At 43.0% G+C, this 23317-nt stretch overlaps 1 protein-coding gene across 1 annotated transcript in view; it reads left to right on the forward strand.

Moving 5' to 3' along the window:
* The window catches only part of SEC24D (SEC24 homolog D, COPII coat complex component), an 866900-nt gene that overhangs the window by 618166 nt on the left and 225417 nt on the right, over window positions 1–23317 (forward strand). Inside the window, exon 13 of the mRNA XM_044061657.1 lies at window positions 2789–2882. Within this exon, the coding sequence (XP_043917592.1) occupies window positions 2789–2882 (94 nt within the window). The remainder of the gene's footprint in view (window positions 1–2788; window positions 2883–23317) is intronic.

The following is a 23317-nucleotide window of genomic DNA, read 5'->3' on the forward strand; positions in this document are numbered from 1 at the left end:
TTTTGCATTTAGATTGAGCTTGCTTTAGTACATCAACAGTGTGCTAAGTAGAGATCATTCCTGAGGGTGTGGGTGCCATAGTGTGATTTAACAGCCTCCAGTTTACAATTGTCTACAAACTTTGTTAGTCAGAGATCTGGGCTGTCTGCTTGGAGATCTGAGAAGTAAATGCTAAAATGGAGTGGTCCCATCACCATGCTCTGAGGACACAACTGGTCACTGTCATACTTTCTGGTGAGGCAGCTGCACTTCACACTGAGTGTTTTCTGTCTTTCAGCCAGTTGCCATCTATTTTACCTCTTATGGGTTGATTTTTAAAGCAGTAAGCTATTGTTTAATGCCATCATAGTGTCAAAGGCCTTGGCCAGGTCAAGATATGCTGCTTGTGCACCATATTCAGCCTCCAAAACAGTTTTGAAGAATTTTACCACATTAAATAGGATCTACCTTTCACAATGCCAAACTTTTTGGGGTCAAGTTTAACAAGATTCTTGATATCACAGTTTGAGGTCAGTTATAAAACATTACATGGCTTTGTAGTTGAGGTTTGTATGACTAATTTAAAATTACTCAGGTCGATTGTAAGGCCAGAGGGGTATCAGCACTGCTTTGCACCACTCATCAGGGTAACATGTGTAGCTAACAAGTTCAATATTTTCAGAAATGTGTCTGCAAGGACATATTTAACACTGTTGATTAAGCAACCAGATGTACTTTCAGGTCCCCTGTAGGATGTATTTTGGTCTTATTTAGCACCTTTAGTAAATGATCTTTAGATATGATTGAGGGCGTAAGAGATTCAGATAATTTGGGGATTTGAATAGATGTCTCAAGGGTCTCAGTTTCATTCACTAGTCAACAGCAAACATTTAGATAGTAGTTTCTCCAGGTAATTTCACAGGGCGGTGTCACATAATTTTCACAGATATAAGTTTCAAAAATATGTGTGATACCAAATCAACATTTACCCACAGCTGTGCACTTTACCTTTTTTCTTAAGTAACTGAAAGATTATGTACTGGGTCACATACCACCAAAAAAGGGATATTTCTGGGAGTTACACTCAACCTGAATAAATCATGTGTGGTGCTAATACATAAAATCAGTTACTAGGGATATATGTTTTGAAATGTAGAGATTACAATGTCATGATCAGATGGCAGGACTGCCATCCACTTCAACAAGATAATACCTTAGGCATTTGGGTTCATGGTTTCATATATTCTCATTGTAGTACCAGAAGTAAAACTACACAAGAAATGTGTGGTGATTATTGAATGCTGAATCAAGCCTCAGATCCACTGTAACAACAAATATGAAGCTTGCCAACAAATGAAAAACAGTTTGTTTTGTGGGCACAGCCTCTGAACGTATGTGTGGGAGTATTGTCCCTGTAACACGTCAGGTTCTTGATAACAAATGTGTCACACTTTGCATAATAAACCCACCTGAATTATTTCAAGGCAAAAAGGAATTTGGTCTACAAAAGAAAGTTTCCTCTTCATATACATGAAATAAATTAAAGTAGTATTCCTAACCTGAAAGGTAATGCAGTGGAGCTACCCCAGATGTCGGTTTCAAAAACTGTGAACAATGCAACCGCAATGTGGGACGCAAGCAAGCAAACAAGGAAAAACTCAAGTGTACCATTATGACAAGACAAAAACGAAAAGTAAGAGTCACAAAGAAAAGCCAACCAGGGTCTCCACTGTGTAATACCTTAAACCTCCTTTGAAGAAAGCCCACAGAAAATATACATATAACCCCTTTAGGAGATGCATGTTCCAGATACATGGCTTCCAAATGCTCATTGATGTTTTACTTTTTATATCTTTAATCAGATATTCAGGCCAATAAAACCAAACCTTACTTGTTGCAGACAAAATGTGCTGTTGCATTGTTTGAGGGCAGATAAACAGCACCCTTTAATACCTGACTGCGATGATAAAGTCAGTGGCCCCACTGCAGATAACAATCTTGCACATTCAGTCACAGTTACAGTGAGGAATGCTTTCTAGATTTTTGGAATTGTATGCTAACTTCCACAATGCAGCCCCCACAGTCCCAGACTTTACATGCTTCTAGACCGTACACCTTTCCACCACTGCAAATAGAGTAAAACACTTGAAATAACAGGTTTAAAAAAATAGTTCTGAAAAACTGCCGTTTAGCAAAATATATAACCAATTTAATCATAAACCATGATGAATAAGCTATGGTTTAATTTAAGTTCTAGCACATCTCATTGTGCCAAACAATATTTTTTTTTAAATATTCAAGTGCATGGTGTATGCCAGGCCACATCCATTACACATGTGATTGTTTGTAATTGTTTTCAGAACATAATTTGGAGAATGACTGAACTCTAGTAACTAAATTACAAGCAATAACTTTCAAAGTGATTCGTTATTGTAGTCAAGATTGATTAGTTTACTATAGCAATCACTTACAAATGCAAATGAATGTTAGCTCAGTTAACTGTTCATAATAGCAATCACAGACATAACAAGATGACTAAAGACTTTTTGTAGATGCAGTTTATTTCTACCATAGTATAATAATGCCAGTGAGTAAACTGTAGATTCAGTTTTACAGTGCTTGTTTCTTTTTGTTAACGTGTGTGTGTGTGTGTGTGTGTGTGTGTGTGTGTGTGTGTGTGTGTGTGTGTGTGTGTTTGCACACGTGCTTGCATTATTTTTCATGTGTAGAAAAATAATGTAGATTTATAGTTTATTCTTTAGTTAAGCGTGTATATTTATATTCTGTCTTAACTTTTGATTTTTTGTAGCCTATTAGACCAGATTCCAGAGATGTTTGCAGATACCAGTGAGAGTGAGACTGTATTTGCTCCTGTTATCCAGGCTGGCATGGAAGCTTTGAAGGTGAGTATATGCTTTGGGGCATGAACATAGTAATGATTGTATGACAAAGTGTGGAAATAGCAAGCCAGCCTGGATTCAGGTTGTTTGAAGCCCTGCAGTACATTTCTATAATAAAAAGATAATTTAGATTTGATTTAGAACCTTGCTGGTTTGTTTTTTAATGGCTCAGTACTACATGACTTGTAGAGCCTGTTCATTCCTCTTTATTAAGATGAATATTGGGTCAGACTGCATACCATTCAAAGGTTTATAACATCAGCTGCCACCAACTTCTTCCCAAGTTCACTAGGTCTACACCATGCTGATTGCATTCCCCATCTGGGGCTGGTGATGAGATCAAGAACACTGGTGTGGTATCATATTGTTGCAGAGGAGTATGTCCTAACCCCTACTGTCCTCTGACAGCCTTGAGAGCTCCCCTTTAGAAGCCGTGTTGGTAGGTGCATGAGTTCTTCTGCATATGGTCTGCACCTCTCCTCTGTAGGCTTAAGAATATTAGCTAAAACATGTCTTCCCCCCTTAGTGCCTTTTTTAGGCAATGCCAAACTGAAAGTACTTCGGACATAGCAAAGCAAAACCAAGAAAATCTAAAGGTATTACTGCTCAGTGCTAGGAGACTAAACAAAAACTCCAGTCGCTAGAAGCTCTCTTCACCCTAGAGAATGCTGACATCTGCGTGGTTACTGAGACATGTTTTAAGGCCACAGAAAGCACACCAACAGTTCAGGGTTATAATACCTTCCACACATTTACACAAGCTACTTCACAGGCAGTGACTAAAGGTGGAGGTGTCTCTGTTGACATCAAAATAAATATACTTCAAGGCTGGTCAGACAGGACAATGCACTTGAGCTGCTCCATGTTGAAATCACCACAGGCCAAATCCAATACCACTTGCTTGCAAGCTGTAGGTCCCGTTCTATGACCCAGGATTAACCCATACCATGTATTTAAACTTATTAGAAACATTAATCATCCAATCCAATCCAATACCATATTCATGAGTGACTTAAATTACCCCACTATTATCTTGGAATCCTGTATGACACCAAAGGTACAGGCACAGAGATTCCTAGATTATTAAACACACACCCCCTATTGGTCCTCAATAATATGGGAGAGTGCTGCACACCCCCTATTGTAATGTCTTCCCTGATAAGGTCAGACCAGAAATGGTCTCCTTTGAAGTAAAAACATAACATGGACCCTCAGCTTAACATGGAGTATTCAGGAGCTACTTTAATGCTAACCTCCTGCTATTAAGTGATAACCTGGCAAAATGTCAAGCCCCCATAAACCCCGAGAACACTGCTGCCTATGTAGAACTGTTCACAGAAACACTGTACAAGCATATTTATAGCTGCATAGAGGCAGCTATACCCACCAGGAAGAAGTACAGAACTAACTCAAAAAACAAGCCACCTTGGTACAATCACAAAATCAGTAGGCTGTATAACAGGAGGAAGAAAATCATAGCAAATATTAGGATGTGCAGCACCCATCAGGATAAAAACACTTTCATCAAACTAAACAAACAACTGAGAGGACAAATAAAGTCTACCAAAACCAAATCTGAAGTAAGTTTGGCCTCCCAGGCCAAGGGCAACCACAAAGCTTTCTTTAGCCATGTCCACAACCTCAAAGGCAATACACAATTGTGTGCAGAGCTCACTGTAAGTGGAGCCACCTATACTGAGCCAGAAGATATAGCAAACCTCCTGGCTGATAAATTGAGCTCCAACTTTACCCCTGTCTCCCTCTCAACCTTTCCTAGGAAAATACCATCAAATATAACTCTCCCTACTATCACTAGGGAACAGGTCCTTAATGCTCTCTCTAAGACCAAGAACACTGCATAGAGATATAGTAAACCTTCAGACACTGGACCCAGTCCAGTTTGGCTGTGTCAAGGGCAGATCTTGCCTACTCAACCTGGTATACTTCTTTGAGAAGATATCGAAAGCAATGGATGAGGGAAAAATGATTCACACTGCCTACCTTAATCTGGCCAAGGCATTTGACATAGTACCTCACTCTGACATTGTTGATAAACTCAGGAGGTTAGGTACAAACCCATATGTCACCCAGTGGATAGCCGAATGGTTCACAGACAGGATCCACAAAGTTAGAATCGAGGAGTCCACCTCTACAAAGAGGCCATACACAAGTGGAATCCCTCAAGGATCAGTCCTTGAATCACTCCTTTTTGTCATTTACTTCCCTGATGTCAATGCCAATGTCAGTGGACCCTGGCCAACTAAGTTTGCATATGATTGCAAATTAGGAGCTATCATTGAATCTCACACTGACACAAATGTTCTCCAGAAGGAGCTGACAGACAAACAGCTGGTGTCAGAGCCATGGACTAAAACTAAATGCCAAGAAATGCATAATAGTATCCTTTGGGAAGTCATCCACTCCCAGTAACTATCATATTGACAACACCCCCCCCCCTAGAGTTGACCCAGTAGTTAGAGCCTTAGGGACTCACATAGATAGTGATCTAGCCTTTGACCATCATGTGTGTACAGTAGTGAGGAAATCATTCTATGTTGCGCAACTTATAAACAAAGATATGGCATCTAAGTCCAAGGAAGTCATTGTTCCACTGTACTTGGCATTCATCAAACCTGTCATTGAGTACAGGGCTCAGTTTGGTATATACCTAACCAGGCATATCCAACAAATGGAATGTCAACAGTGGTTGCTCACTAAAAGAATACAGGTCGTAAGTAAAATGTCCGACGCAGATCACCTCAAGGCCCTATCCCTGTATTCTGTTTCCTACAGGCTTTTGAGGGGAGATCTATGCCTGGCATACAGGGCATTATCAGACCCCACTGCGATGGACCTCCTGCATATCCAGAAAAGAAACAGCACCAGAATTGCCCATTCTAAAGACTTAAACCATGCCTGTGATATAAATAGGACCTGCTGGAGAGACAGGTATGTATCCCAGAGACTACCCCATCTATGGAACAGGCTCCCTATCCATGTGAAGCAGAATTCCTCCCTAACCCAGTTCACATGCAACTTGGACAATTGGATGGGGAACAGGAAATTCATTCCTAGTTTGGCACCTACGGGTCTAATGGACATAAGCAACCTGTAAATGGTTCATCTCCCAGCAATCTGCGTGTAAATGTTTCATCACTCATCAAGGGTATCAGAACTGGTCAGAGATTTGAGATACATGGCTGGGCTTAAAAAGACCCTTGGGGTAATTAGCCTAGTAAACACCTAGGAATCTGACAAAGCGAACCACCCACTTTGCATCACAGAGTTTGCCAGGCTTATAACACTGTTATGTATTGCATCGTGCCTAGGCTGCCTCACTCCCTCAAGGATGGGCAAGCTGATCCACTCACTCTGCCCTTCATCACCCTGTGGCCTGACCTGTACCTGTGCCACTAGTCAAACACAGGTGGTGTGGGCCGCAATTAAGTACTATGTTCATTATTAGATCACTGTTACAGAAACCAGAGTTGTATGGGACATCTGGCTAACAACTTCCTATGATTTAGGGCACATTGTTAGAGCTCAAGGGTGAGCCAGTATAAAAACAGAGATATTGGTGCCAAAAATAGGAGCTTTTTGCTGTTGAAGCTGCTAATAAGTCTTGCACTCAGCTGCAACTTTTTACATTTGGTAATTGAGTAGTTTCATCAACTGGGCAGATAGGTAACTTCTTGGGGATTTCCCTCGTATTTTTTTGATTAAATTATATCTGCTTTTCAGTGAATTTCTGTCTAAGAGGAAGTGGGGTGTGTTCGTGTAGTCCCCACATTCACTATTTACCCTGCAAAGTCTCAGATTTCCGTAAAACAAAGAACCACTTTGGGAATTTCAAAAGATGGCTGCTACTCCTAAAAACAACCGTAGTTCCCTTTTCTAACATATATAAAACCAAAAACTAAAATCTTTCTCCCATAGGGTCTTGGAGTAGAGTACTGGTTCCCCAGATGCTCCTCCTCTTATCCTCAGGAAAAGAAGAGAAGAGTTTCTAGAGAAGCTATTGTTTTTGTTCTGGCTTACTCTCTGACTTGGCCTTTAGCAGACAACTTTGTTGTGATCATATTTAACTCTTCAGGCCATCTGTCAGTTTTCTCAACTTTTCTGGTATTACACCTCACAAAGTTGCTAAGATCCAAGAGACAAGTATGTCTAGCATGGCCACTTGTACATCTACTTTGGGTAGGGGAGGACCACTCCTGCTGTGACCAGAGAAGAAGGGTGGAAGTCATACCCTTATAGAGCAAGACTGAAGAACTGGATTCCTGGAGAGATGACAGGACATTTGGGGTACTCTATTTGTAGAGGCTCCCAGGATGATGCATAAACTTAAACATGCATCTGCTCCTTCAACCCTCTTCAGCTAAGGGAGTCAAAGAAGAATGGCTTTCTTTTGGTGCGTCTTATTTGAAGCCTTTCAGTCATTACAATTTATATCTTCTATTCAGTCTAAAAGGAAAAATATCTCCCATTTGGTTTCTGATGTGCAGAAAATAGGCTTGGATTATGCCTCCCAAGTTTTTTACACCAGAATATTGGGAATCTGAGTCTGAGGAAGGTATATCTTTGCATTCCAGAGCTGAAGCTTTATGCTTTTTCTCACTATTGGCATAATGCAGAAATTATTTAAGTGGGAACAAAAGGAAATATTTGAGACCCAAGAGAGATACTGTGAGTTATTTTAAGTAGACTCTTCTCTGCCAGTGGCTGTTCCACGAGATTTTGCAGCCTTAGAGGATGTTTTTAATGCAGCTAGCAGTTTTCCAGCTGCCAACCACCAGCCCGTAGATAATCTGATAAATTATACAAAGTTCACAATTCCACAGATTTCTCTTCAGGTACCGCAGGACAGATCCTACAGTTGGTTCCCTTTCAAAATCAGCCTTTTTCAAGCATCTCATAGTTTCTAATTCCAATCCTCCAGACAAAGTTAGGAGAGCCTTTGATATGTTTGGAAAAAAGTGTATTCTTCAACTTTAACCTTGCAAACAGTAAATTGTTTCTTCTATCTTCATTTGACAACATGATTAAATTAATTGTTGATCTTCTTTCTTCAGAGATAAAATCATCTTTAAGTTATTTACTTTCCTCAGTGTCTCAGTTATCAAATATTCTCTTAATTGTTTGTGTGACACTGCTGATGCTGTTTCCAGAGCTGCTGCTGAGTCAGTTATGCAGAGATTCACATGGCTGCACAATCAGAATTTACCAGAGGATGTTAAAACAAAACTTTTAAATGCACTTCTAGATAAAGAAGTGTTATCTGGGTCTTCTGCTGAGGTTCAAAAGAAACTTGATGAAAGAGGAGAGTTAATCCAAGGGCATTTGCATATCTTTCAGTCACCTATCCCCAAATGTAATAGAAGCTTTCCTTGTTGTCCAGGGCCATTTTATAGAAAATATTTCAAACAATACCAACACAATTCAGGCAAACAGACATTTAAGAAGCAGTGTCAAGGAGGTTACAAAAACAAAGGAGACCTTCTGAAGCCTATGGGCAATCCAGAAAAAAAGCAGATTAGCTAGGCTACCCATTCAATCACCCACCCCTGGCAACACTTTAAACCTTTCTCAAAACCTCTATCTTCACTTCCCACCAGATTGCATCGGACACTTTCTTTAGTCTTGAGAATTAAACAGAAAGGCTACAGCTGGCAGTAGAACTCTCCGCCCACATTTGAAGCGATTCTTCCCCATCCAGTCAGTTAAATGTCCCTGCTTTCTGCTATTCTGGATCAAATACTGTCTCAGAGACTAATAAGGTCTGCTCCCCCCCCCCCCCAAATCAATTAGAAAGAGGATTTTATGCAAGGATCTTTCTGGAGCCAAAGAAAGAAGAATCCTGGAGACCTGTGCTGGACCTCTCATTTCTAAACCTTCAAATTAGGATTCCAAAGTTCAAAACACTTTCTTTACTGTCTCTTTTACCTCTCATTCCTCCTGTCACTTTTTTCTTACTCTAGATTTAGAAGTTAGCTATCACTTCATTCTACTTTACAAACACTTTAGACTTTTTTAAGATTTTCTGTGTTCAGATTACATTTTCAGTTTTCTATTATGCCCTTTGGGTTATCAACAATTCCAAGAGTGTTTTCAAAGTGTCTGGCTGCAGTAATAACTAATTGCAGGTTATAGAACATACACATTTTACTTATTTAGGTGACTTCCTTATTTTTGTAGACTCTTCTGGACTTTCGAGAATCTCTTCTTTTCATCAAGAACCCACTTCTCAACCTGGGTTTTCAAGTAAATGTAAAAAAAAATCGTCCCTTATTCCATCATACAGGATAATGTATCTAGATTGTCTACGAGTTACATCTCTCATGATGGCATTCTTTCTTGGGAAAAAGTCGGCTTTTACGAGCAACAGTTCCTGGTATTATCAAACCAGACTTGCGTAACAGTCCAAGATTATCACAGATTATTAGGATTTATGGCCTGTACAGTTGTCATGATTCCTCTAGCCAGACTACATATGAGAAAAATTGAGAAGTTCCTTAAATCAATCTAGACCAAATACCAGCACCCCCCTTCAGATTCCACTCATGAGTTTTGTCATGAGGGAAATTCAGTGGTGGATGGATTCAAAAGAACTCTCCAAGAATATTACTGGTAACTCCCCTTTAGTTCAGGCAGCAGTGGTTTTCTCTTCTTTTGAAAACGGCCAGTGGCATTTACCATAAGCTTCCTCACAGGATGAAGACATGCAGCAGGTATTAAAGAAGGTTAAAACACCTGATAGTAGAAGATTATGTATGGCTAAGTGGATAAGATTTTCTAGCTGGTGACATACAATGAACCAAGATCCTTTTAGATCGTTGGTTCTACAATGTTTGTAAGAGCTATTAATTCCTTGGCCTTACTCTTCCATTAAGATTTATCATCTGTCCATTTTTGCATGTATTGCTTATTGATCCCCCTCTTTCTTCTTTATCTCAAGTGAAGCAGTTTCTGAAAGAGATGTTACATATTTGTCCACCTAGAAAACAGGTGACTCCTCTGAGAGATCATAACTTTGTACTGGAAAAATGAATACTTTATTCTATATGAGCCAGCTCCCCAGGCTCATTTAAAGTTCTTATAATGGAAACGAGTGTTATTTATTGCTGTCTTGACTTCTGCAATAAGAGTTTCTTGAGTTGCAGGCTCTATTGTGTCTCATTCCTATCTCAACTTGAATAAAGATAGGGTATCTTTCAGAACCAGCCCTTCTTTTATGCCAAACATGGTTTCAGAATTCACTTATAATTAACTTGTTTAGCTCCCTGCATTCTTTCCAAAACCAAACAAACAAGGGAGAAAAAAATTATGCTTACTCTAGATGTTCATGGACAACTCCAATAATATATTGACAAGACAAAAGAATTCACAAAATTCAAGTGTCCATTTCTTTTGAAGTCAATAAAAAGAAACAGTATCAAAATAGTCTGTTTGTAAATGATAGTCTCATGCCATTCAAATTTGTTATTCGAAACCTGACAAGCCACTTCCAGGCAAAGTCAGAGCCCACTTTACCAGTGCTACAGCTATGTCTGCTGCTTTTTGGAAAGTAGTAGAGGCTAGGGATAGTCTAGTGGCAGCATCTTGGTCTTTTCTCCTTATGCTTTTACCATGCACTACAGTATTTACTGTTTCCCTAGAGTTAGGGAAGGGAACCATTCTCCAGGGACACCTAGATCTGATCATTCATCATCCTCCCATTTTTTCTAAGCATTGGTATTCATCCCATATAGCTTGGGGTACTGCAACAGTGATCTAATGATGAACATGGTACAGATGTCCTTCGATTCCTAAGTTGCCGTATTCTTGCTGTGGGATTTCCTGCCTCAGGCGACCCAACATCGGCTCCTATACAAAAGCTTAAGCCTGGTAGGTGCATGGGACGTCACGCGTAGGGCCATAAACCAGGGGCCTTAAATGTGATGTCTGCACGCACAAACCCCAGAACTTTTCAGCCGCAGACGACATCGCATCGTTTGCTTCACTCCTACACTCGAAGACTTCTAAAAGCTAAGTACCCCATTGGGGAAACCTTTCCGTTCATTTTGTTTGAGCTTGGTTAGCTGTATTTAGTATTAGCCTATGTCAGTTAAAGAGGAGCAAATGCCGTTGCGACCATCAGATACCGCATAAAATACGCACAACCATTGTTTTTTTTTTTGTTTTGGGAAGGAACATGATCAAACTGCTTGTTCCATTTGCCAATCTTTTCTACTGATGACCCTCCACAGCCGTTTGGCTGCACTAAACTTATATTTAGAAAACCAATGTCTCAAAAAGATTGCGCTTAGGATAGATCCCGAATTGGCCGCTCTGACTGAACTACCATGGAAAAAAGTAAAAGTTTCCAGCCCTACTTCTGTTGCCTCTCCACCATCGGACATCCCGCCAGCTCCTGATTTAGGAGTTGAAGGACATCCGACAGAACTGACTACTTCAATGGTTCCCACCAAGGAAGCTGCTTCAGAAGTAACAGCCTGCACGTCAACAGAGATAGGCCAGACATCGGTACCTACCGAGGTTGAGGGGGAACCAGAATCAGTCGGACGACCTTCAGAGATGCCAATTCCTGAGACTCAGGCTTCTGAGCCTAGGTCTTCTCCCAAACCAACGCCTGCCAAGCGAAAACAAAAAAACTAAGCATTTGACTCCTACCCCTGAAGGAGTTACAGATTGGCAGTCATTCACTAACTCTCTGATGCAGGCTTTTATGGCCCTCAGGCCCACAGGCTCTTCCCCTCCACTCCTCCTGTGCTTAGCCATAGGCCAGCCTCTGCCATTTTTCTCCCCTTGCAGACTACCCAAGAAGGAGAGGAGGGACTAGAACCTTACTATTCTTCTTCTGAAGAGTCCATTTCTTATCCATCCCAGATTGCCTCTCCTTTAGAATACTATTCACCGGATGATGAGTCCATTGAAGGGGACTCTCCAAAGGAAATTACTTTTGGTGAAACTATAACTAAGATGAAAGAGTAGTAACAGGTGCAGGACCAAAAAAAACTAATAATCAAACACACGGTCCAGGCAGCAGCAGGTGTCAGCCAGTAGAAAGATTTATTTTTTAAAAATTCACCACAAGCGCTTTCACCCTGACAACAATACAGGGCTTTTTCAAGTGTCTTTCTACTGGCTGACACCTGCTGCTGCCTGGACCGTTTGTTTGATTATTAAGATGAAAGAGTACTTTAAATGGAACACTACCCAGATGACTGACACCCAGAGGAAGTATTTTGAACTCTTTCAAGTGAAGTCACCCTCCCCCATCAGTTATCCCACCTGTCTTACCTGCCTATCTGGATGCTTTTACCTCTGCATCCAAAAATCCAGACTCTCAATCACCTGCACCTAAAAGGCCAGACAGGTTTTATAAGATGCCTGATGAGCAAATATTCTTAGTTAACCCCCCCCCCCCCCCCCCCGGCAGACCCTGCAGTTTTTGCTGTCTTTCCAGACAAGTAATCCAGACTTATTCCCTCTGTATCTCTTTTGCCTACTGATAAAGACAGCAAAAGCATGGGTAGGATTGTGAAAAAAGTGTACACCTCTTCCACCATGGCCTTCTGTGCTATTAATTAGCAGACATCCATGGTAAAGTATCCCCTGGACCTTGTCTCACAAGCAACCAATCTCCTGGCTGTCTCTGGCTTCACAGGTAACCAGACATTCCATTAGTTGCAGTTATGATACAGCAGAGGCCTCTGCTAGGTCAGCAGCTTATGCTTCTGTCCACCGAGGATATTCCTGGCTTCACTTACAAACCTCTTCCTTAAGACTTCAAAAGTAAAATCATGGATGCCCCATTAGACCATAACCTTTTGTTTGGTAAACAGTCTGCAGAACTTTTTAAAAACCTGTAGGAGAAAATCAAGGAACTGCAGGACATCAAGCATTTGCTTGTGTCCCCTATTCTTAAGTATTACTGGAACTACCCTGCTAAAACTTAATTTGTCAGAACCCCTTCCTCTGGCACCCCCTCCTCCACCAGGCACAGGAGAAGATCCAGAAGGCAAACATACTCCAGACCTGTTACCTCTTAGCTAACTCCTAGACAGCTATTTCAGGATAGAAATGCACCCAACAATGCGTGACGCCTTGCCCATCTGCCTTTGTCAGCCCACCTGTCCCACCGATTACCATTTTGGAAAACCATCACTTCAGACCAATGGGTAGTGACTATCATTCAAAATGGATACTTCCTTTCTTGGAGGGAAAGCCCATCCCAAGGCCCATTCCCTTTCCCCCCAAAAAATCTAGCCACCTCCCACCACAAATTCTTCAAGACCTCCAAAAACTAGGAACAATAGAACCTGTTCCTTCAGGTCAGGAAGGAAAAGAGTTTTACTCAAGACTCTTTCTGGTCCCCAAAAAGGATGGCCCTTGGAGACGTATACTGGATCTATCCTTCCTGAAACAATTCCTAAAAGTTTCAGCATTCAAAATGCTTTCCCTTCCAACCCTTCTTCCTCTTATCCCGGAGCAGGCCTTCATGTCCACACTGGATCTAAAGGAGGCTTACCTCCATATCCCCATAAAGTCCTCCAACAGAAAATATTTACGTTTTTCTGTACCCTGCTCTCATTTTTCAGTTTACAGCCTTGCCCTTTGGTTTGTCTGCTGCACCCAGAGTATTTGCAAAATGCCTAGCCCCAGCCATTGCTTACTGCAGGACCCAAGGTATCCAACTCTATCCCTACTTAGGCTGCATTCTCCTTCTAGCAGAGACAGAAACCCTTCTCAAAGACCACCACAGGTTCACCACCACCCTTCTTCAAAACCTGGGCTTCACCCTCAACATAAACATATCCTCCTTGCTCCCTCAGCAAGACAGTCTTTCTGGGCTGCAGAATCAGGACAAATCTGATGCGGGCCTTTCTTCCTCAGGAAAAGGTCCACTCCCTCTCCACTCACTTTCAAAACCTTTTACTGGAACCCCAAATTTCTGCAAGACAATTCCTGCAACTCCTGGACCTTATGGCAGCCACCATTCCTATGCTTCCCTTGGCAAGAATGCACATGCAGAAGTTCCAATGGTACCTCAAGAATGGGATTCAGGGAACATGGAATCCTGCCCTTCAAAAGAAGCATATCAATGTCAGGGAGATGACTGCAGTTCTAGCCGTGGAGATTTTTCTTCTACCCTGTACCCGGGCCCCCTTCTAATATTTACAGATACCACAGTTATGTGGTACCTCAACAAACAAGGAGGGACCAAAGCCTACCTCCTTTGCAGAACAACTTTACAAATTTGGGACCTCTCCTCCAGGTACAACTTGTCTCTGCAGGCCTCATGTATCCCCTCTCAGGACGACAAACAGGCAGACCTTCTCAGCAGAACATCTTCTCTACACCACGAGTGGATGTTGAACATGGAAACCTTTCTAGCCATTGTCCATTGGTGGGGCACTCCTCAAGTGGATCTTTTTGCCTCCCCTCAGAACAGACAATTGCACAATTTCTACACCAAGGATAACTTCCCACTAGCCTGGAGAGTAGATGCCTTCAGCATTCCTTGGAAGGGACTGTTTCCTTATGCTTTCCCCCTTCCCTCTAATCCAAAAGGTCCTACTTTAAATCAGGAAGGACAAACCAAAAATCTTGCTGGTGAACCCCTACTGGCCAAGGCAACACTGGTTCCCCCTACTTCACTAGCCAAGCAGAACCTTCCCTAGTCCTTGCATATGTGTGTGAACTCATTAAGGATGGCCTTTCTTACTCCTCAGTGAAAGTGCACCTTTCAGCCATCTCTGCCTGCCTGCCTCTAGATCCCCCTTTACTATCCAGGCTAGATGTTAAACTTTTCCTGAGAGGGGTCTTACACATCAGACCACCTAGAAAAACTATCCCGCCACCCTGGGACCTAAACATTGTCCGGAAAAACTAACGCTTTCCCCCTTTGAGCCAGCTAGCAATGCTACATTACAGTTGTGTACATGGAAGACTGCACTGTTGATGGCCATTACTTCTGCTAGGAAAGTGTCAGAGTTACAGGCTCTCATGGCCTGTCCCGCCTACACTATCTTCCACAAGGACAGGGTGACCTTATGCACTAACCCTTTCTTCATGCCGGTAGTGGTAAACGAACTGTCCTTAAATCAATCTATTCACCTGCCTACCTTCTTCCCCTCTCCAACTAACAATAGTGACAGGATTCTCCATTCCCTGGATGTGCACAGACAACTGAGATGCTACCTAGACAAAACTAAGTCCTTCAGAAAATCTAACCAACTATCTGCTCCTTCCACCCGAGGGCTATAGGCAAGGTAGTTTCCAGGCAAACTATTTCAGGTTGGATCAGAAAATCCATTTCCTTCTGCTACTCGCACCATGGCAAACATTTACCCCATGAGGTGAGAGCTAATTCCACCAGAGGCATGGCTACCTCCAAAGCCTTCCTCAAAAGGATGGACACAGCTTCCATTATGGAAGCTGTCACCTGGTCCACTATTCACACCTTCACCAGACACTACAAGCTAGATCCAGTCTCCAGAGCCAGAGCAGGCTTTGCTACAGCAATCCTGTGGGAGTTTCTGGAATCTTCCACTTCTACTTCCACCCTTCCCTCTAACTGTGGTACTCTTCCACAGTAAGAATACTACAACATAGGAATAGAAGGACATAGAATAGTTGTGTAAAATCTTACCATAACCATAGATGTCCTTCTCTTCCATGTTGCAGTATTCCATCCCTCCCACCTTCCCCCTGAATTAAGTTTGGACTATGGACCTACCTCTTGCCTACTAGGAAGCTCTACCCTTCATCAAGAGCAAATAGCCAGCATATGACATTTGACACTTCTGGCTGACAATCACTTATTACTCTCTTTGGAATGGTCTGTGAGGCCCAGGTTTATGGTCCTACGTGTGACATCCCACGCTCCTACAGCAACCAGGCTTAAGCTTTTCTATAGGAGCAGATGTTGGATCGCCTGAGGTGGGAAATCCCACAGTAAGAATACTACAACATGGAAGAGAGGGACATCTATGGTTGCCACTGTGGTGCAGTGGTTAGTGTTGTCGCCTCACAGCAAGAGGTTCCCTGGTTTGATCCTCAGCTGGGGTGCCTTCGATGCGGAGTCTGCATGTCCTCCCTGTGGTCACGTGGGTTTCCTCCGGGTGCTCCAGTTTCCTCCCACATCCCAAAGACATGCTGTAGGTGGATTGGACACTCTAAATTGGATAGTAGTTGCTGGCCGGTGGGATGTTTAGGTCTGGGGATGGAGATTAGATTTTGGTGTTCAGATATTAATGATCGGTTGGGGATGTAAGGGGGAAGGATGTTGGAGTGAAGACTGTGAGAATCTGCATGTAGGACTAATTAACCCAGTCAGACAACAAAGTAGAAATCTGAAAAATCTGAATGACAAGAAAAAAAGATTGAGTTCAGTTCAAGCTCTTCTATTTGCAAACCCATGTAGCAGTCCTTTTCCAACTGTTACTGACATTTACCCTTCAGAGAATGTACTCATTTACAGATTGATAAAGTGCTGCACCAGCTTAAGTACAAGATCTCAAATCTAACTAAGGAATCAGAGCATGAAGGTGTATTATGTGCTAATTCTAAGATTTTAATACATTCTTCCTTTCATTGCATTCAGTGCCCCTGTCACTTCTACCCTAATCCCACCCTTCTAAACAAAAAAAGCAGAAAAGATTCTAGAGAGCATCATTGTCTTACTGAAAAATATTAGCTGGTTGCTAATCACAGCAAAAGCTTTACTACTATTAAATTCTCTATGTTTCACCTGATTAATAACTTTTATTTCTATCCGTTAGGAAACAGGCTTCACATAAAATAAATTTCTTACTACCATGAAGGAACTTTGCAGTGAGTGAAACAGCTTTTTTCCAAAATTCCTCCATAAGCTTGGAATACATTATCTACAAATAAAGGCAGTGTTTAATATATGATAGGTAATGTAATTACAAACTCAAGTTTTTCTGACCTTTAATTAAAAAAATATTTATATGGGTCAGTTGCTTAGCTGCTGTAAATATTGTAAATGCTGTATAATTATTTAAATAATTCATGCTTATTATTATGATCACTGTTATAGGGCGGCCACGGTGGTGCAGTGGTTAGCATTGCCACCTAACAGCAAGAGGTTCTCCGGTTCAATCCTTGGCTGGGGTGCCTTCTGTGTGGAGCCTGTTTGTCCTCCCTATGGTCGCGTGGGTTTCCTCCAGGTGCTCTGGTTTCCTCCCGGTGCTCTAGTTTCCTCCCACATCCCACAGATATGCTGCAGGTGGATTGGACACTCTAAATTGGCCCTAGGTGTGAGTGTGGGCGTGTGTGTGCCTTCTGTGGAAGGTTGGGTGCTGGGCTGGCAACTCGACACCGTAAAAACTCCACTGCCAATCATGAGTGGACAAGGAGATCCGCTGTGGCGACCCCTAACCAGGAAAAGCCGAAAGAAGAAGAAGATTATGATCACTGTTATAGTAGCCTAAGCTATATGAGTTATATCCTGCATAGGATATAACAGCCGGCCACATTCCAAAGCTTCAGGGTGTCTTCCACGCACTCAGTTTCTGAGCTTGAGCTGACTTAAGAGTCAGGCTTGGGTGACAAGCCCCTCAGAGCTTTCCTCCCACCAAGAAGATTGCTCCTCTATAGGTTTTCAAGGATCAATGGTCAGCTGACATTGTTCGATTGCTGGGCACATAAGTTCCTTTTGGTGAAAAGCTTCCCCTTTTACTTTTTTTCTCACAGCAATCTTACTTTTTCTGTAAAAGAATTACATCTAAGCTGGGAAAAAGTGTTTTGAGTGTCTCACAACTTTTATGTAATTTTAATCAAGAGAGCACTTTTTTAATTTTGTCGTTAAAAAGTTGTTTAAAACTATTATGTGAAGTTGTTCGATCTCGCCTTCATTCTTACTGATGGGCTCGGAGCCAACCATCGGCTCCAATTCGGCCAAATAGCAAAGCATGAGGTCTCAAACAGCTCCAGGCCAAAGCCCTATCCCACAATGCACCACTACATTTCCCAGATCTCGTTTGCCGCTGCAACTGATTGGGTGTTCTCTACAGTTCTTGACCGTTAAAGCGGTAAGTTTTCAATTTCTATTTAATATTTCTTCATAGTTTTCACAGTTGTTTATATATTAGGTATTAGTAGTATAGTTCTTTGCTACTGGTTGTCCGTTTTCAGACTTATATCCTGTTGGATAGTTTTCTTTCTCTCTGACTGTTAGAATAGTTTTGGGCTTGGCCCTGTTATTCAAGTTGGCTGTTGGCATTTTTGCTAAAAGTATTATAGCTCTATCCCAGCCTAGTTAGGCTTGCTGCAGTTTTCTGCATTTTTTCTTTATTAGCCAGTTAGGCTCTTGGCCGTTTTTCTTGGCTGTGTTTGTTTCTTAGCCTGTTAGTTGCTTCCTTGTACAATAGAAGATTTATTGCTGCCTTGTCATAACTTTAGCCGGTTAGGCTTATTTTTTCTTTAGACATAGTTCTTGTTAATTTTGGCTACAATGTCAGAGAAAGCTAAATCTGGATTTAAAAGGTGCCCCAAATGTAGTCAAAAAATGTCAATCAGGGATGATCATTCCACATGTGTGTACTGTTTGGGTGAGGTACACTTACAGGAGGTTTGCTCCATTTGTCATGGCTTCAGCTCCAGGGTGTTAGCTGAAAGGAAGCGTAAGCTGGCAGAACAGGGTTTAATTAAATCTGCCTTCCAAACAGATTTGGATTCTTCTTTGAGTCATCCAAATCCCTCTTCTCCAGCCTTGTCATCTAGTTCAGCCCCAAAGGGCTCTTTGGTTCTGAAGACATCTAAAAAGGCTATGGTCTTGGCTCCAGTACCATTGGAACCGACCATTCAGGTTACTGGTAGGAGCTGGTCCCCAGTTTTGGAACCAGTATCTCCTACTTTGAGATCTCCGATTCTGTGGTCACCGGCTCGGTTGGTGGTCTCCTCTCGAGCTTCCAGACTCTCCGATTCGGACGTGGACCGAGTGGTGCGGAGACTTCTGCAGGATCGGGCGCTTGCAAAAATTCTTTCGGTTTCGATTCTAGCAGCTTCAGAACTGAAAAAGTCCTCTCCTGTTGTTGTTGCTCCTCCTCCGACTCGAACCGAGACATTGGAGCCAGAGAAAGCCAGTCAGCCGTTGGTGGAGCCATCAGTGCTGACCACCCTGATATCCTCTGCTCCGGCAGTGGAATCTGTGAGCCGACACACTCCTGTCGGTACTGGGGGGGGGGTGTCGAACCAATACATCGGTTCCGACTCTCCCTGTTGGGGCTTTGGCACGGATGAGATTGGCTCCTACCTCGGGCGTGGTGCCGGCGCTTCTGGTGCGGTAAGAGTCCTTGGTGTCTTCGGACCAGGGTGCTTCCTTGCATCAGAGCCATGGGGCCTTCAGTGCCATGAGGAGGGCTTTATCCCCTCGGACTTCCACAACCTCTGATGTGGCCACCTCCTCCCGAAAGGCACCTGCTTCTTCTCCGCTTTCACAGGTTCACTGTAAGCGCAGGGACCCAGAGCCTCAGGATGCCCCTTTGGGGGAACCTTGCTGTTCCGAGACCTCCCCAAAGATTCCCACTGAGGAGGTCCCTCAGAAGAGATTACATAAGAGGAGACATCTGGATTCCCGTCAGGAATCCATCACTCGGACACAGATTTGGAGGAATCGGAAGGGTCCCCAAGGTCCCCTCTGAGGATATTTCCTTTGGGGATATCCTTGAGATCCTTAAGCAGAAGGGGGACTGGCAGCCCAAAACCCTACTGAGGATGAATCAGTGCTCCTGAAGGCTTTTGGGTCCCAAACCTCCACCTCTTGGGTGTCTCCTCCCTTCGATGAGTTGATGGATCTTTTGTCTCGAAGGGCATGGGAATCACCAGATTCTATGGAGACCTGTGCCTAGGAGGCCAAACAAGTACATTTCAGCACCCCATGATAAGGCTTTTTTGTCTAATTTAATTTATCTGTTAATGCCATGGTGGTGGAGGCGGCCATTAAAAAAGAGATGTCGGAGACTTCTACGCCTGTCCATCCTCTTAATAGAGAGTCTAGGATAATGGACAGATACTGGAAGTGCATGTTCAGTTCTACGACCTTTGCACTTCGGTCATTGAACTACATAACCCACTTCACACATCTACAGAGAAATCTCCTCAAGGAGCTTGGAGATACTGTCCAAGGTGCAGTAGCTGACTCTGTGGTGGACAAGGTGACGTCTCGGCTTGCTACCCTCAATTCCATCGTAAACTCTTCCATTCCCCTCGTGTCTTACGCAGCAGGTGGAACAAGTAGGGCTGCGGGTACAGGAATTGCTTTGCGAAGACATTCCTGGATGCTTTTATGTTCTTTTGCAGAACCTTTTAAGTCGTCGTTTATAAATGCCCCTTTCGATGGTTCCTCCTTATTTGGACCAAAAGTCAAAGAGACCCTCACCAGATGTGAGCAAGACGATAAGACTCTCTCTGCCATTGGAGTTTGTTTTTCTACCCCTACTAGACCTTATTCCAAAAGTCAACGGGGTGGGAAAATGTGGTTTTGTAAGACCCAAGGAGCCTTTCCAAACTCACAAGGTGAAGCCTCCTCCAGGGGCAGAGGGGGAGGCAATGGTGGAAGACGACACCCACGTGGCAGAGGGGGTCTGCAGAACCAGGGTGGCAGGGATCAGTTCCTTGGTAAACCCTATCTGTGCTCCTGAAAGGAGGCCCGACTGTCCTGCTCTGGAGGCAGTTGGGGGACATTTGTCTTTGTACCTAGGAGCCTGGCTAAATATCTCAGAAGACCAATGGGTACAAAACGTTATATCCAGAGGATATTTCATCCCCTTTCACTCTCACCCCAGGCCAACAAAAGGAATCCCAATTGTTCCACCCAGTCTATGGGATGTAGCATCCATAGAGGTCCAGAAACTATTGCCAAAAAGAGTCATCCAACCAGTCCCAGCAGACCAGCAAGGATCCAGAACTTACTCGAGATTCTTTTTGGTACCAAAGAAGACAGGGGACTGGAGAACTATTCTGGACCTGCCTCCAAAACTACCTTATGGAAATGGATCTCTGATTGTATTTTCTTTATCTACAGACTCAACAAATATGTGGTGAAGAAATTCCGGATGGTCACGCTTCAGTCCATTCTCCCATTTTTAGGGAAGGATGATTGGATGTGCTCTGTAGATCTCCAGGATGCGTACTACAATATCAAAATGGCCAGGCCATCCAGGGATCATCTGTGCTTCCGGTTGGGAGCCAGTCACTTCCAGTTTTGGGCCCTGCCCTTTGGTCTCACTACAGCTCCCAGAGTGTTCACCAAATGCATGGCAGTGGTCATGGCTCACTTGAGACATTCAGGAATCCAGGTGTTTCCTTACTTGGATGACTGGCTCCTTACCGTCCCCACCAGGCATCAGCTTATTCGGGCAAGGGACACTACCATCGATCTATGTTTACAGCTGGGCATTATGATAAATTTAGAAAAGTCTGCCTTATTGTCATCGCAGAGTACAGTCTTTATAGAAGCAGACTTAGACACGGTTAGCATGTCCCTGAAGCTCCCTCCCGAAAGAGTGATTGTCCTTCTATAACAAATTGTGGATCTCCTGTCAAAGTGAAAAGTACCAGCATCACAGATTCTCAAACTGCTCTGCACTATGGCAACAGTGATTATTGCAATACCCCTTGCGAGATCTCTTATGCGCGTTCTTCAGTGGCTGATGTTCACACAATGGACCTTTCAGGAATTACCCTTGAATCATATAGTTTTGATTACCGACTCTTGCAAGAATGACCTTCGCTGGTGGCTAACGTCAGACTCTGTGAATATGGGCCGCCCATTTGTTCTCCCCTATCCAGTGGCAACGGTAACCATGGACGCCTCCTTGATCAGGTGAGGGGACATTATCAGGGACGGACAGCCCAAGGTACTTTGAAGACTCATCTGGCTCATTTCCACATAAACATCCTGGAGATGAGAGCGGTTCTTCTAGCGTTGCAGGCCTTTCAAGACTCTCTTCCCCTTGGCACGATTGCAGTCTAGTCGGACAACATATCAGTAGTCTGGTACATAAACAAACAAGGAGGAACCAAATCCTACTCCCTATGTCAAGAGGCCCTGAGATTATGGAATTGTGCAGAGTCCAGCCAGCGTTTTCTGATTGCAATGCACATCCCAGGGAGATCCAGTGTAATAGCGGACAGATTCAGCAGAGCTATTCTGCTACCTCATGAGTGGTCTCTCAAGAACGAAATAGCGGAAATGATTTTCCACAGATGGGACCAGCCTTGCAGCGACCTTTTTGCCACCTCCACAAACACCAAGTGCAGCAACTTCTTTGCCCTGATACCTCAACAGGGACAATCCTCGAGGGATGTACTTGTCCATGATTGGCCTCCGAGACTCCTTTATGCTTTTCCCCCCTTTCCACTGACTCACAAAGTATTGCAGAAAGCCAGTTTTCTGGGCAGGACACATCTTAATTGCCCCATATTGGCCTCGTCAAATTTTGTTCCCCTTTCTGAAGCCTCATCTACTAGAGGAGCCTTGGATCCTGGACCCAGTGCCAGATCTGTTGACCCACTCATTAAGAGCTCTTCATCCCTGTCTTCAGTCCATCAAACTGAGAGCTTGGCTGCTCCATTTCCCAGAATAGCCAGGTTCCAGAATTTACCAGAAGAAGCGCGGCATATCATATTGTCTTCTCATAAATCTTCAACTAGGAAATTTAACCTCCGTAAGTGGAAAAGGTTTTCCATCTGGGCACAAAAGAATAACATTGACCCTTTCCTGGCATCTGCATCAGATATACTGGAATTCCTAACAAAACTGTTCAATGAAGGAGCTGAAGCAGCAACCATTCGAGTCCAACTCGCTGCTATTTCTAATTTTCATTTAGGTGCATCCGAAAATGATATCATGTCTCATAAGCTGGCTAAGGCTTTTTTAAAAGGTACAATACACTTAAAACCACCGATCAGATCTCCTACTACTCCCTGGAACTTAAATCTAATCTTGTCCAAAATTATTCTTCCACCCTTTGAACCTGCTGCTTCTTGTGAGCTGAATGAAGTATCTTTCTTGGAAGACCTTATTCTTGGTGGTCATTACATCAGCACGCAGAATTTCAGAGTTGTAAGCCCTTTCCATTAAGCCACTTTACCTAATATTTCATAAAGATAGGGTTTCCCTCAGGATGAATCCATTGTTCCTACCCAAAGTATGTTCAGAATTCACACTGAATCAAATGATTGAGTTACCCATTTTCTTTCCTAACCATTCAGACCATTTGGAATATATGCTTCACAAACTTGACATGCATCGAAAACTTCGCTTTTATTTGGACAGAACAAAAGATCTCAAAAGGGCTGATCAGCTGTTTGTCTCCTTCTCAGATTCAAAAAAAGGCACACCTGCCTCCAAAACTACCTTATGGAAATGGATCTCTGATTGTATTTTCTTTATCTACAGTGAA

Source organism: Protopterus annectens, chromosome 2.part0 (genome assembly GCF_019279795.1).
Source record: "Protopterus annectens isolate FY-2018-M chromosome 2.part0, PAN1.0, whole genome shotgun sequence".
Classification (NCBI taxonomy): domain Eukaryota; kingdom Metazoa; phylum Chordata; order Ceratodontiformes; family Protopteridae; genus Protopterus; species Protopterus annectens.